The following is a 16264-nucleotide window of genomic DNA, read 5'->3' on the forward strand; positions in this document are numbered from 1 at the left end:
TTAAATTTATTTTTATTTTTTAGAGAGGGGGAAGGGGCAGAGAGAGAGGGGGGACAGAGGATCCGAAGCGGGCTCTGCACTGACAGCGGAGAGGCTCGAACTCACGAACAGTGAGATCATGACCTGAGCCTAAGTCAGACGCCTAATGGACCGAGCCACCCAGGCGCCCCTGTAAAATCCATTTTTAATTCTGCACGATCCATGAGACCCAATAAATAGGCCAAAGTGTGGCCCAGCTTTTGAACCAAATGTAATCTGAGTCTCAATGTGTATCTTCGGCTCCCTGGTCTACAGGGACCTGTGATGAGTCACCCTTCCCAAAGACCCCAAGACCAAGGAAAGGCCTTGGAGTGAACGTTCCAGGTCACACAGTGCTTGGTCCTTCCTGTCAGTCGTGCCATCCGCTCCCCAGCCCCTTAGAAGCACACCTGACTTTACTGACTCCCTATAAACCGTGCGTCTGGGCAGCACGTGTCAATGCCAGCGTCTCTTTGCTTGGGGAGGTGAAATCCTGTCCCCACCCAGCACTTCTGGCTCCCGGCTCCCATCCACTGGGTAGACCCAGTCATAAGGCTTGAGGGTCACTCCCACCTGAGCACCTGCAGCTTGTCTGGTTGTCCACATCTTGGGAGAAGTCACACATGTGTGATTTTTCCGTGACACTGGGTCAACTAATGAGTTAAGAATCTAGAAGTTGGAAGAAAACTTGGAGGTTTTCTACTTCACCTCTCTTCCAGAGAGGTGGGCAAAACAGGAAAAACAAAAACCTCTATAAAGCTGCTGTCCGTCTATACTATCAAATGGATTTTGCCCTGAGGGAACCTTGATTATTAGTCACTACGACACACTGGAGGGTAGGAAACTCCTACTTCTAAGGCCCCATGTTCTCTAAAAGGCTTTCAATTGTTCATTTACTTCTAATCGCACGGTGCCAGAGGCATCTCCAGGTTTTAAGGCACTGGTAGAAGTTAGCATTCACAAAACCTACAGAGATACCCAAAAATCCAGCTGCAAATGTTCGGTAGTTTTGCACAAGGGCTGAGTGAGTGGCATAATAAGGGTTCATCACTGGGTAAATTTATAGCAGCTTGAGTAAATTGAAGACATGATGGCTTATCAGGATGACTTAACATTTGGAATCAGGGACGTTTAAAATTATACTGATTCAGATCCCATCAGGAGGAGAAAGTGAAAGATAATCACGGCCAGGCCTGGGTTGGTGACGTAAACATCAGAAAAGGAAACGTGTTCAACTGACAGATAGATATACTTAGACCACTTCACCCTGGAGAGCTAAGAGATCAATAAGATGGCCTCTAGAACCAGGTGCCTTTTAAAAAGTCCCTTCATTTAGTTCAATCAATAATCAAAATACAAAGGCGAAGATCGTGGGATTTGGAAAAAATGCAATTATCATACACCAGATACGAATAATAGGATAGTCCTATAGAATTTACATTTATAAAATAATCACAATGTTTGAAACTCCGTCATCTGGTTTAGCAGGGATAAGTCAGCAATCATTTTTTAAAGAGTAATGTCTATTAATTCAGACTTTACAGCAACCACATTTAGAGGAATTTCTATTTTCAAAGTTTTATGAAGTCATGATATTTCAGTGATGGTATAACAGGGCTACCTGTGGGAACGTCAGACAAGATGTATTGCGGAAACGATTTCGTTATCACGCATTTAGAGAAATACTCCTATTGTCTCTGTAGTGCCCTGATGAGAAATCATACTAAGTGTATCTGTACCACTTTTTTATTACTTTTCTTGAATATTCTGTAAATTCAGCCTTCTCATGTGGAACATACTGCATGCGGGATAGTATTTAAAAGTAATTCCTGCCATGTCCTAATACAAGCAGACTTCTCGAAAGCAAAAGTACATATATGTGTATTTCCATTTAGGTCATTATGCAGCCCTATGCAGTAACTATTCGAATAACATCTAGGGTGTCACTCAAGGTAAAACCAGGTACTTTATGAAGGGATATGTGAGGTAATTTTTCGGTGTGACACTTGAAAAGTCTACTCGAGGGGGATTCAGCAAAAGACAGTACCTTTTGAATATCAAGGCGATGACGAAGTCTGGATTCACTTTTATTCTCCAGTCACATTCTTTCCCGGGAGGATATGGCTGCGGGTAGTTAGGTGACAGAATGACACCCGCTGGGCCCGTCAGGTTCCCTCCACACGCAGCTGCCACGGAAGAGGGACAATGCTGGTCAAGGTGAAGTAGGACATCACAGAATTCATCAAGGGCACTCAGCATGTGTCAGGTTAGTAGACAATTATCTGGATGAAAATTTAAGGCCCAGGAGGTCTGTATGTTTTTCATGGACTTGTTCATGAATTTCATACAATGTCCCACCCTGCTTTTACGGAGGATTTGTAACTGTTGACAAATAAAGTTCAGTTGCTATGATTTTAAGCTCTACCCAGTTAAACAGATGACTTTACTCCCCCACACTCCTACAATGCACACAATACACGTTACAGAAACACTTGGAAAGAAATGGCCACGAATGTCACGTTATGGTCCTGCTGATTCTCCTGTCCTGTCGTAGGTTCACAAAGTCATTGCTGACTTCTTCTAGAAGGCATGCTTCCTGTTCACCTGTGTCTCACTAACACCTGGCACAGTTGTGATCAGGTATTCAGGGAATATTTGTTGAGTGAATGAATACACGTTATGCCAGGTATTCCCCAGAGTCCTCTGATATATGTAAGGTTTGGGATACAATTCAAAATGACAAAACTAACACAAAGTTTAAGTGACATCTGGGAATATGGAACCCGTAACAGACTGAGCCAGAACATCAATCTGGAAAATAGAATGTAATCACAATGCTGAGCATGTTAGTATCAGAGAACAGTGCTTTAGATGATACTCATCAATCTACTTGGTTTTTACCTATCACTTTTTCACTACCTGTGTTTACATTTATGTTAGGAAGATAATAATTATGAAGTTCAGTGGTGTTAATAGGCAAGCCAATTTTCATTCTTGAACTTCAAAATGTTTAGGATGGTTTCATTTACTACATAGGATTTCTGTCAAATCTTCCATCATGTTTAAAGGTGTTAAAACACTGCAAAATTCACAGGTATACATTTTAGATGCACGGGTGAATATACAAGATTTATGGTTCTTCACAGCAAATACAGTGATTTCTCACCAAGTTGTCTTAAAAAAATCAGCCCAATTAAATTATAATGTTCTCCCTAAACTATATATCTTTTATTTCACATCACTGGCCATATATCCATTTAAGAGAAAAAAAAATGGTAAGTAGAAAAAGAAACACCCTAACTGGCAATCTTTTATACAGAGACATACATACAGATGACTTTTATTGTGAATAATGCCAGTGTACGTGCTTTCTAATTTTTGTGACGATTGTGTCTTTGAATACTCATTTAACATTCCTGAAAACTTTAATTTTCCATAAGAAGAAATGTAACACATTCCATTACTTTCTGTTATGATTTCAGTCTCACTAAAGGCAAACTCTAACTAGTATCACTAGTATTATAATAAATTCAGATATACATTCAAGAGTAATATAATTTTTGCAAAAATGGCTAAACCCACATGTCCCCCCAGCATCGAGTGTGACTGTAATAAACTCTGCTGGGACCACTGTCTACTCGGCTCTCCCAGAATCAAGTGGACGTTGACAGAGGAAAGCCAGGCAAGGCGCAGGTGGAGGCAGGTGGCGCTGAGATGGAGGGAGCAGGTACCTCCGGGTCTAGAAGATTCCGCCGCATGCAGGGTTTGCAAGATGCAGAATGACAGATTCAGGACACTGGCTACCAGGGTGTTGCCAGCAGGAAGAATGTGGGGGTGACACAAGGTACTGATTTAAGAGAAACCAAGAGGCATTCCTGTCTTATCCTGAGAGATCCAGGGAGCCTTTTTAAATGAGGTTATCCAAGAGCATCCAGGGGAATTAAGTAGCGCTGTCTGGCTGTGTTTGTTCTCTCTTTGGATCAGGCATTCTTCAGTTTAGTTTCATTAGGTTGTAATTTGAAAGCTTGCAAAATATTTTGGACAGGATTAGCACTGCGTACAGAACGTGACCCAGACGCTTGGGGAAATACTCCAGAGGGAATGGACGTAGACACAAAACCCACAAATCTGTATCAATCCCCAGTGCCTCCTTCCCCAATCCTTAGGATCCCCTCCTTAAGGTACCAACAGCACCTCCATCCTTCATGGTGTGAAGCAGCACACTTGAATGAGACACATGCGTGTTTCTGCTTCGATACAACTCAGCGTTCACACCATTAAATGGCATAACTGGGCTCAAAAGAGCTGCCCTGAGGGTCAGGGCAAGAGGATGACACAGAATGAATTTCTGCAAACTTAGGGCAAATTCTTGCTCTTGAGAGCCATTTACAACTTGGAGTTGGAGAAAAGGTACTGCAGCCTGTATGAGGAAAGAGAGATTATGGGGACTTTGACAGATCCTCATGCAGAACAAGAAAGTGGTGAGTGTCCTCTGGTCTGCAGAGGAGTCCTCGGGAATCCGCTAAAAAATCCCAAAGGTAGTGCCTCATTCATTGGAGTCCTTTGATAAGTGAAAAAAGGGAGCTATCCAACCAGTCCACAGCAAAAATCAGCAGCATCAGACGAGGTGGTGGAAATAAGAGTAACATGCCAGCAGGTGAGAGGCTAAGGGATTTCAGAAAAGAGAGAGAAAGAAACAAAGATACGAGGGGAAACACTAATAATAATAAAAGGGGAAAAAGAAATTAGCAGGCCACCCAGCGCTGGGTTGAGCGCTGACTTTGACTCAGGTCATGATCTCGGGGTTCGTGGGTTCGAGCCCCGCGTCGGGCTCTGTGCTGACAGCTCAGAGCCTGGAGCCTGCTTCGGATTCTGTGTCTCCCTCTCTCTGCCCCTCCTCTGGCTCATGCTCTCTTTCTCCTTCAAAAATAAATAAACATTAAAAATAACAATAAAAAAAGAAATAAGAACAGGGTTTTTTTTTTTTTTTTTTTTTTTTTTTTTTTTTTTTTTTTTTTTTTTTGCCTCCTTTAAGGAAAATAAACACTCACTCATGGCTCTGTTGGTAATGTAAATTGGTGCAACCCTTCTGAGTTTTGAAAAATGTTTTAAAAGCTTAAGAACCACATACGTGTGTCGAAATATGTCATTTGTAAATAATCAGGGGTGTGTTTTGCAACAAGAGGGTTCATTCTGGAATCTTTGTGGTGGGGGAAGACTGAAGCGATTCTGAGTGCACAGTCAGAGGGGAGGAGAGCAGTCCGTGTGGGCGGATCCACTCAGATGCCGTGCAGTCATGAAGAACACGCAGAAAGCACATCACAGCACAAAAAGATCCTCATTTTGTTTCGCGCTGGTAAGTCAGAGTGCAATTGACACAATAGGATGCTGTCACTTAAAAACATCTTGGAAATAGATTCGATAAACATAAAATAATTATGAAGCTTACTTATGTATGTTTGTGTTAATAGTATTTGCCGCCAAGTAGAAAGATGACAGCTTTTTGTCCTCTTTTCCCCCTTAACTAAACATGCATTATTTTTTAATAAGGGGGAGAAAAAAGGCTTGAAGATAAAAGAAGAACTGTTTTAAATCAGAAGAACAGAATTTATGTGCGTGCTAAGACATGATCAGCTGATGCCCCAGTTGACAAGTTTCTTACAGAGGACATACGCCTCGTTTCTGGGAAAGAAAAAAAATATATATATATGTGTATATATATATGTATGTATGTATATATATTTAAAATGTAATGAAAAGGTAAGATTCACTTATTCCCAAACACACATATACGCATTTTCCATTTTCCCGTTACATAATACCTATATGCATAGGCCTGGCTGCCAAGATAATTGGTATTCATTTACCTGCAGGTGAGTTTAGCCCGTCCTTGGTGCTGATGCTCAATGCAGAAGAAACGCTGCCTATTTTCTCTGCTGGGAACTGGCTTATCTAGTCATTGCTCAAAACTATGTCACTAAGATATAAACTAACGAAAGGCGATCGATTAGTTGGGAAGACGGTCACACTTTCCCAATGTCTACATTAATGCCAACTGAGAAATAATCTCGAAGTGTTCAATGGATAGATGCACGGCTCCCCCATGAGATTAAAATCATGCAAACTGGGGGGAGTCGTTCCCAATTTAAAAACAGGGTGATGGTTTAAAATGCTCGTTGCATTTATAAGCAATCACTCTATCTTAAAAAGAAGCACGCAGAAAACTTGCAAATCTCCAGATGAGGCGGCTTGGAATGAAATGCAGCATGGTGCCCACAGAGTTATGAAAGGTAGACGCGGCACAAAGCATCAGGTAAACAAAGGCAGCTCTCCGACGTGGCTGCACATGCTAATGAGCAGAACCATCGGATCTCATCCATCTTCAAACTCCTCTAAGTACTTAGTGATAAGTTATGAGCTGCGTAGCACAGCTCCCCGGGACCACGGAGAATCTCTCTACTGCTGCGTCGATGACAATAAAAATCATTTTAAATCACAGAATCCCCTCAAGTTCACCCTATGCAAAATGGCCTATTAACTATGTGCATATCATTTCATGATCACTTCCTCTCTTCACAGATTAATTAAATTTTACATTTTTCAAGCAGATCATAAAGAAGTCCAAATCCAACGGTGACAGTTCATTAAAATAATAAAGTTTAGCAGGGTTCCTTTCAAAAATAAGGTGCAAGAGGTATTTATGGTCAAACAGCTGACTGAATGAAGGGACACTCTATATGTAATTACTATTTATACAAAAATATGTATTTCCCTAAAACCGTATTTGTGATAGAGTTCGGTGAACAGTTATTCAAACAGAAGTCTGCAAAACCAACTGCTATCCTTTGAGTAAGGTCAACCTACAAAATCCTAGTGAATTTCAAAAACATGGTTCTCCTTTTATCTTCATTTTGACCAAAGCAGTATAATCTCTAGTTTTCGGGTTCTGTTCAAATATACTGATATGATGGAAAAACCATCTAAAAAAAGAAAATACTTCTTACTGAGTAGGTTTTGCTGAAGGGCATGTTCTATGTCAAAAATGAGAATTGCAAAGGAAGGGTTATGAATTTTCAGCCACCCAGACTTTTAAGTCACGGTCATTTTTACAAGATCCGTTGAGGCTAGGACACGTTAGGTAACTGTCAACGACTGCACATTAAGTGAACCGCTTCCTTTATTTCACCTCATGAAAAAAAGTTTCCAGGTTTACAGTGAAATCTCCATGGAGTCTGTGAACCAGAGGGCACGTGAGACATGTTTCTGAAGAACGAACACATTTACGGAGCAACGTTTAGAGTGGCGTGCGTGCGTTCCGCAACAGAACATGTCTGTTCTCTGCTGTACCATACCTATGCACGTGGGAGGGTCTGGCTGCCAGAAGTATCGGTTATTCAGCTGCACACAGGTGATTTTAGCTTGTCCTTGGAGCTGATATCCGGGGTCGCACTGGAAGGTGACGGTATCCCCCGGCTCTCTACTATCCCCGTAGCGGGTGCCGTTCTGAGGCAGGCCTGGGTCATTGCAGGTGGACGCGATGGATGCTGCGGAACAAAGGCAATACCGGGTCAAATGATGGACACGGGGTCCCCACGCTTGCACAGGTGAGGGAGCTCTTGTGTGCTGAGGCCCTCTTGACTGGCATCGGGATTCTTCCGTCTGCCCCTGAATGTATGAAGAGTTCCTGTTCCCAGGGATACGTTCAATAACCTGCATCCTGAGAATGCTCACTTTGAACAGACACAAGCAAAGTGTGTTGAAAACGCAGCCAGTGATGGAACGTATCAAGGAGTTGCATTACGCTATCCTTAATAAGCACACGTACGTTCTCCTCCGCTGTTCTCGTTAACAATATCTAAACGAAAATATAAACCACGATTGAAAATGCTTAATTAAACCACCACAATCTCGAAGAACGCGGAGTAAAACAGAACAGGACAAACTCCTTTACGTTCTGTGCCTTCCAGGCAACACCCGCTCACGATGACCTTTGACGTTACAACGGGGGCCAGCGAGAGAAGACGCGGGCCGGTCTTAACCAGGATACCATTCGTGGATAGCTGTAATTTTCTTGGTGCAATTATTAATAACCCCATTTCATGGTAAAATGATTAATAATCCCGTTTCGCTCTCAAAACACTTCCAATTCGGACAACAAATGAAACGGTCATCCTAATTTCAACAAAATTCTGAAAATGATGACTCTTGGTCCAAAAAAGAATCTAAATATTAGGAATTTCAAGTCAGTTTAGTAGAGACCAGCATCTCCAAACAAGCTGGTAAGAGAGCTTTGGGGGGACAGCCGGAACAGGAGCCTCTGAAGTCCTATGGGGCGTGTATTGTAATAGAGGCACCCAAAATCACGTCCCACAAATCAGCCACCAGCCCCGTGTGAGTCCAATCAACAGAACTACATTCCCACCCCGATTCTGGACCAGGATTTTAACTCCCACAATGCACTGAAACGTAATGGCCTGAAAAGTCCTGTCACTGTCTCCAGTTTCTGTCACTGCTTCGTACTTGATGTTTTACTAAAACTTAGGAAGACGCCCATCAGGGTCCAAAACTGGAAAGAATTTTTTGGATTCCATTTTCACTTTCACCTACAACGGCGAGCTCACTCCCTCTTCAGGGCCGAAGGGACTGTGATGGAAAGTTAGCTCTTCTTTTTTTTTTTTTTTTTAATTTTTTTTTTAAACATTTATTTTTGAGACAGAGAGAGACAGAGCATGAACGGGGAGGGTCAGAGAGAGAGGGAGACACAGAATGGGAAGCAGGCTCCAGGCTCTGAGCCAACAGCCCAGAGCCCGATGCGGGGCTCGAACTCACGGACCGTGAGATCGTGACCTGAGCCGAAGTCGGATGCTCAACCGACGGAGCCACCCAGGCGCCCCAAAAGTTAGCTCTTCTTGTGGAGGGCGCCAGGGCACAGAACACCCGCTTCCTGAGCGAGACAGAAAGGGAAACGTGACTGCCCCACAACCCAGCCAGCAGGCTGCCCATCCTGACGTGTGCAGATTGCCAGAAATTGTGCGGGCTTGGATCGTGAGCTTTGGGTTTCCCGTCTGGTTCGGTCTGGGAATTCTGGGACCTCGCTACGCAGCTGGCTAGACAGCTGTGATTTCAATAAAAGTGAGGACACACAAAACAGTGCAGGACGCACCCTGTGTTCTCTGGGGGAAGGGTTCGGCTGTGCAGGTTTGAAGGTTGAAGGAAAAGTACGAACGTCAAGGCTCCTTGGAGAGGTCAGGCTTGCCTCAGCGCCCAGCCTTGCCCCCTGGGACCCAGATCGCCTCAACTCAGTGACCTTCAGCTAACTAATCGGAACAAATGGAAAATATCTATCTTACTGAATCTGTCGTGAACATCACGTGTGGCACCTTGCAAACCTGTCTCTCCAAGCTGACTGAAGGCACAGGTTGCCTCACCCAGACACCATTTTTCACTAATTGGCTTTTATTATATATTGAAATACAGAACCATGAAGATCTAAAACACTATTAAAAACACAAAAAATGGAACAACTATTACACCATTCGGATTAAAAAACAGAATGTTATCACTCAGCCATATTATCAATACATATCGATGCCTGCACTCTCCCCCCTCCACCCCTGCCCCTCCACTCCCGATGAAGTCACTATTCTGAATTTCATGGTTATGATTCTGTTCCTTTTCTTGATAGTTACCATAAATGGATGCATCCCGATAGTGGCTGCATGGGTGGCCTCCCTTTTGAATTTCTATAAATGGAATCACACATTACGGCTTCTTAGGAGACTTTCTATTGGCTCGGTATCATGTTTGTGAGTCATCCACATTCAAGCGTGATGCTCTGGTTACTGTCATTGCACACGGTTTTCCTTGCATCAGTGCCACAATTTACTCATTCTGCTAGCAGCTGGCTGATACCATGCGAGCACAAGTGTAGGCTGGCTCAAGGAGGTTTCCCTCTTACCCTTCTGCCCTAACCATGAAAAGACACACCTATGAGTCCTGGAAGAGTAAGAACATGAAGCAAGACTGTCAGTCGGCTTGCAGACCTGGACCTTGAAGCAAAGCTACCCCACAGTTTAAAAGAGAGTGAAGGTGGAGACCCACAGTCTGAAGGTGGAGACCCACAGTCTGAAATAGACTTGGTCCAGGGTGCCTGGGGGACTCATTCAGTTGAGCGTCCAATGTCAGCTCAGGTCATGATCTCACAGTTTGTGAGTTCAAGCCCTGCGTCGGGCCCTGTGCTGACAGCTGGGAGCCTGGAGCCTGCTTCGGATTCTGTGTCTCCCTCTCTCTCTGTCCCTCCCCCGCTCGCACTCTGTCTCTCTCTCTCTCTCTCTCAAAAATAAATAAACATTAAAAAAATAATAAAATCAAATAGACTTGTTCCAGCAGACAGTGTTTCAGTTTGGGGGTCCTTTGTTATGCAGCAATAACTGACTGAAACAAGTCCTGTGGTAGTAAATCATCTTTGTTTTGTCCAAAAACACTTCAGTTTTTTAAAAATATTTTAAATTCTTCTTTACTCCTAAAGGAAATTTTTACTGAGTTTATAGTTCCGGGTCAGTAACTAGTTGGGATTTCCCCCCGCCCCTCACTACTGTTAAGAAAATTATTCTTGGGGCGCCTGGGTGGCGCAGTCGGTTGAGCATCCGACTTCAGCCGGGTCACGATCTCGCGGTCCGTGAGTTCGAGCCCCGCGTCGGGCTCTGGGCTGATGGCTCAGAGCCTGGAGCCTGTTTCCGATTCTGCGTCTCCCTCTCTCTCTGCCCCTCGCCCGTTCATGCTCTGTCTCTCTCTGTCCCAAAAATAAATAAACGTTGGAAAAAAAAATAAAAATAAAAAATAAAAATAAAATAAAAATAAAAAAAGAAAATTATTCTAGTTCTTCTGGCTTCCGGGTTTCCCACGTCATCTTTCAGTCTGAAACTACAATAAGATCATACTCTGTATTTGGTATTCGAACTTTCATAATATTGCATCTATGCATGATTTTCCTTTTACTAACTCTGCTGGGAATTTACCAGAGGTTTTGAATCTGAGGATTAAGCCATCATCTCGTCAAATCTGTTTCTCACTTCTCAAATTAAATTTAAGCAAATCTCTCTATCTTCCATATCTCTTAACCTTCCTTTCATTTTATAATCTTTTTAAACTTTGTTCTCTCAGGGCACCTGGGTGGTTCAGTCACAGTTAAGCATGTGACTTTGGCGCAGTCATGATCTCGCAGGTTGTGAGTTCGAGTCCTGCTTCGGGCTCTCTGCTCTCAGTGCAGAGATCCTCTGTCCGCTTCAGATCCTCTATCTCCCTCTCTCTCTCTGTCCCTCCCCTGCTCATGTATGTGTTCTCTCTCTCTCTCTCTCTCTCTCTGGTCATAAATAAATAAACATAAAAAAATCTCTGCAAACATAAAAAAATCTCTGCAAACTTGGTTCTCTCTTCTGGGCAATTGTTGAGAGTTATCATCCTTTCATATCTCCATCTGCATCAAACTTATTTTCTTTTTTTAAATTAGTTTTGAGAGAGAGAGAGAGAGAGAGTGCAAGCAGGAGGGGCAGAGAAAGAGAGAGAGGGAAAGAGAGAGAGAGACCTTAAGCAGGCTCCGTGGCCAGTGTGGGGCCTGATGCAGGGCTCGATCCCACAACCCTGGGATTATGACTTGAGCTGAAATCAAGAGCAGTGCACTCAGCTGACTGAGCCACCTTGGTGCCCCTCCAGGTTATTATCTTAACAGGACACTGAGTTTTAAATTTTCCATCATTGTGCTTTTCTACCATGCATCATTTGTTTTCAAATATATTTGGCTATTTATATAGTATATTGTTACTTACTCACATTTTGACTCCTCTGTTTTTTTTTACACGGTGACTTGACAACTCTGTTCATTACACTGTGGTTACCACAAGTGTGGCTACCCTGTGTCACCACATATCACTTACAATACCACTGACTATCTTCCCTATGCTGCAACTTTTATCCCCATGACTTATTCATTCCATAACTGGAAGCCTGAATCTCCCACTCCTGTCACCCATTTTGCCCTTCCCTACTCCCTCCCTCTGGCAATCATGAATTTCTTCTCTGATTTACGGGTCTATTTTTGGTTTCTTGCTGTTGTTTGTATGTTTTTTTTTTTTAACGTTTATTTATTTTTTTGGGACAGAGAGAGACAGAGCATGAACGGGGGAGGGGCAGAGAGAGAGGGAGACACAGAATCGGAAACAGGCTCCAGGCTCTGAGCCATCAGCCCAGAGCCCGACGCGGGGCTCGAACTCACGGACCGCGAGATCGTGACCCGGCTGAAGTCGGACGCTTAACCGACTGCGCCACCCAGGCGCCCTTTTTTTTTTTTTTTAAGATTGCACATATAACTGAAATCAGATGGTACCCATCTTTGTATCTCTGACTTATTTCACTTTGCAAAATACCCTCTAGATCCATCCATGTTGTCACATATGATATAACCTCATTCTTTTAGGGCTGAGTAATATTCTGTGTGTGTGTGTGTGTGAGCATGTGTGCACCACTTCTTTATCCATTCATCTATCAACAGACACGTAGGTTGCTTCCATATCTAAGATATTGTAAATAATGCTGCAAGCAACGTAGGGTGTATATATATTTTCAAATTATTGATTTTGTTTTCTTTGGGTAAATACCCACTAGTGGAATTACTAGATGGTATCATAGTTCTATTTTTAATTTCTTCAGGAACTTCCATACATTAGCGCACAGGGGTTCCTGTAGTCCCCACATCCTTGCCAACACTTATCACACCTTGTCTTTTTGATTCTAGCCATTTTGACAGGTGTGTTTGCATTTCCACAATCATTAGTGATGTTAAGCATCTTTTTATGTGTTTCTTGGCCATCTGGATGTCTTCTTTGGAAAAATATCTACTCAGCACCTCTGCACATTTTTTAATTGGTTATTTTTTTTCTGGTGTTATGTATTCTGAATATTAATATTATTCTGTTTTTTTTTTCCCTAGGAGTTTTATGATTTCAGGTCTCACGTTTAGGTATCTAAACTGCTTTGAGTTTATCTTTGTGTAGGATGTAAGAAAGTGGTCCAGTTTTATTCCTTTGCATGTGGCTGTTCAGTTTTCACAGCACCATTGATTGAAGATGTCTTTTCCTCATCGTATATTCTTGCCTCCTTTGTCAAAGATTACTTGACACATGGGTTTGTGGGCTTTGTCTCACGTTCTGTTGCTGTATGTGTCTATTTTTGTGCCAGGACCATACTGTTTTGATTACTGCAGCTTTGTAGTATATCTTGAAATCTGGATTTTTGATAATTTCAGCTTTGTTCTTCTCTTTTATTTTTCAGACTTTTTGATCTGATAATAATTCGAACATCTCACGGAAACTATAGTGTTTCTGAGTTTTGAATTCACACTTCTGTTTTTCGAAGATTCAGCCATAGAAATTCTTTGTGGTTTTCTCTAAAGCTACATTCATCCAGAGGAGATTCACATTTGATTTTACCATGCACCTGGAATACTAGGAGCCTTCTACCTCTTTACAATAAATTTGTATTTATGAGAAAAGTGATGCATTTTAAACCATACAGATGATAGGAATTCATCTATAAGCTAGTTTGCTATCAGCTTGTGGGTATGAGTTCTACATCATGTATATCTATATCTGTGCCTCTCTCTCTCTCTCTTCTCCCTTATGCTGACAGTAAACACCCCCCCCCCAAGAGTTCTAAATGTATATGAGGTGTCCAGTTATATTTCCAATATTGGAAAGATCTTTTAACTGGCTTCCTATTTCCTCAGCCCACTGCACTCTCAAAATGGAAGCCTGGCATCACTGTTGACCCCCAGATGCTGTCAAGACAAAGCCAACTTCTGAGCTTCATAATCTCTCCCTATTTCACATGATTCTAGGACCTCTGAGGATTCCTTATTTTCTTATAGGCTCAGTTATACATTTTTAAAGACTAACAACAATTTTCTCCAGCATCTTTCATGTATTTTCAGTAAATATGTTGTCAAAGTACCTATTTTATTGTAAGGCTAGACATTGAAGCCCCTCCATTATAGTTATATCTTCATCCCATAGAATGACATCTGGCATATCATACCATTCATCACCACTGTTGTTATTTATCGCCTCTGGTGTGTTAAGAAGGGGCATTTTCCTTGGAAATACAGGTCTCAGTAGATATCAAGAGGAAAGGAAGCATCAGAGCTTGAGAATAGGTTTTTCCGATGAGAAGAGGGCAAGAAATGCCATTTTACAGTCACTGAAGGACATATTTTTAGTTTCCCACTTTCTGATAAGTATAAAGATTAGAAGGCAGAGCAGAAAGCGAACGCATTACCCCAAAATAAGACTGGTATAGCGCTGGAGTGCAGGACAGACTTCAGGATGTGAAGCTTTTGGTTAGAACGTCAGGAGCGCCCCACCCATAAGCCACTCATTTATATGAGACAGAATAGTAATTAGAGAATTCAATCCCCAGAATCCTAAGTGGCCACCATCTAGGCAACAAAATGGTACCTGTATTGAAGGAGTATTTTATAAGCAATCTTGAGTTTACTATTTGAGGAATGTTCCTAAAGAGTCTAATATCTATTTGTCCTCTACCTTTGCTGAGATTTCAGTGGGATTCAGGAAAAATAAAAATAAAAATAAAAATAAAAATAAAAATAAGCAAATCTATTGCACATTAACCAAACTTCTCCTTTGGGCAGAGTTGCATATACTCAAAACAAACTCCATCTTCCTCAAGCAAATGGTCATATGTATGATTACATATGCAGTTCCAAGTGTTAATTTCTGCCACAGTTTATATAGTGTGAAAATAATTTAAAATGAAAGTTTAGAAGAACAGCCAAGGAAATCATGGATGAATCTCACTATAATTGTTAAAATTAAGACATATTTTAATTACTTCTCTTTCCAAATTTGTATTCAATGTTTATTAAAAACAAAAACACCCACCGCCCAACAATGAAGCTTTACGCAACAATGAAGCAAAATTTACGCAAAATTTTGTGCGTGAACAAGAATTTCAATAGATGCATCAGCCTTGCAAAAATCAGTACTCCACAGAACACTTTTCTGTAGGTTATGAACAGGTATTTGGTCAAACAAGATTGGCAAATACTGGGTACTTTAGTTCCCTCTCATACGTTCACATTGCATACCAGGGATTAAAGGTTCAGAGAAATCCTGCAGTAAAGAAACGTCTTTTTTTTTAAAGAGTTTAATCCAGTGTTTCCTAAATTCACGTAATAGAGCACATTCTTCTTGACGAACCTCTTCAAATTCTTCCAAATGAAGATCCACAGAACACCAGGATATGAAACAGTGGCTTGTACTGATGGTTCTATGTCCTTCGATGGTATCATGTTTAATCCTGTTTTACAAGTACATTTTCTACTTCTAAACCAAATTTTCATTGGAATATCTAGAATAATCCCAGAGCACACCATTAAAAAGTTATATACTCCTGAAGTTCATGTTGTTTAGTCGATAGAAATACTGCAAGCACATAGCTGGCTAATTATATGATAGTGTGGGCTGTCATAAAACTGCTCTTTACATGTCCTTAGAAAGGATACATACACTTGCTTGTGTATCTTCAAAGATTATTTGAAATTACCAGTAGATCAACCACGACGTCTAGTCGAATTGAAATTAGCTCCAAGTGTTTCCTCTTTTCTTGTAGAATTATGAAATAAAAATAAACCGTTCCCAGGGTTATTTAAATCGGATGAAAAAAGCAATGAGAACACTTGAGGTGAAGTCAAGGAAACTGTTTTACACGATGCAAGGGGAGATACACTGGTTGGATCTTTGAAATAAATGCCATTTTATTTTCTCCTGGCTATGAACTGTGGAAAGATGTTTCCTGGTGAAGGTGATAATGCTTATCCAGGAACTAACACAAAAGCCCCCAACCAAAGACACTGTGTTGGGGTCAGAAATTTCTTCTCCGTCTTCAGGGTCATACAAAGTTAATGATGAAGCCTGTGTTGATTTCTTTTTCACAACTGTGTTCTTTGATGGGTCACAATGTACCTTTTAGTCATTTTTCTCTTAAATATTTTCTCTCCAAATGGGATTTCGGTGACTCTGACTCCTTCTGGTTTCTCGCCATAAAAAAGGGAAATAATACTTTTAGTGACATCGGCCTTATCCCTCTATTACCTTAAAAAAAGAAGGTACTGTTCCTGAGGTGATGAATATGGAGCTTTTCGATTTCCCAGGGGGTTCTGTGGAATACTTCAGAT

The 16264-nt window shown here is 41.6% G+C and overlaps 1 protein-coding gene across 1 annotated transcript in view; it reads right to left on the reverse strand.

Annotated features, from left to right (window-relative positions):
- Positions 1–16264, reverse strand: part of CSMD1 (CUB and Sushi multiple domains 1) — a 1645367-nt gene that overhangs the window by 263616 nt on the left and 1365487 nt on the right. The window contains exons 26-27 of the mRNA XM_040490416.1: positions 7371–7562; positions 2066–2204 (exon numbers count right to left, since the gene is read on the reverse strand). Of these exons, the coding sequence (XP_040346350.1) occupies positions 2066–2204; positions 7371–7562 (331 nt within the window). The remainder of the gene's footprint in view (positions 1–2065; positions 2205–7370; positions 7563–16264) is intronic.

This window comes from Herpailurus yagouaroundi, unplaced genomic scaffold, assembly GCF_014898765.1.
Source record: "Herpailurus yagouaroundi ecotype Mexico unplaced genomic scaffold, PumYag 181, whole genome shotgun sequence".
NCBI classification, from domain to species: domain Eukaryota; kingdom Metazoa; phylum Chordata; class Mammalia; order Carnivora; family Felidae; genus Herpailurus; species Herpailurus yagouaroundi.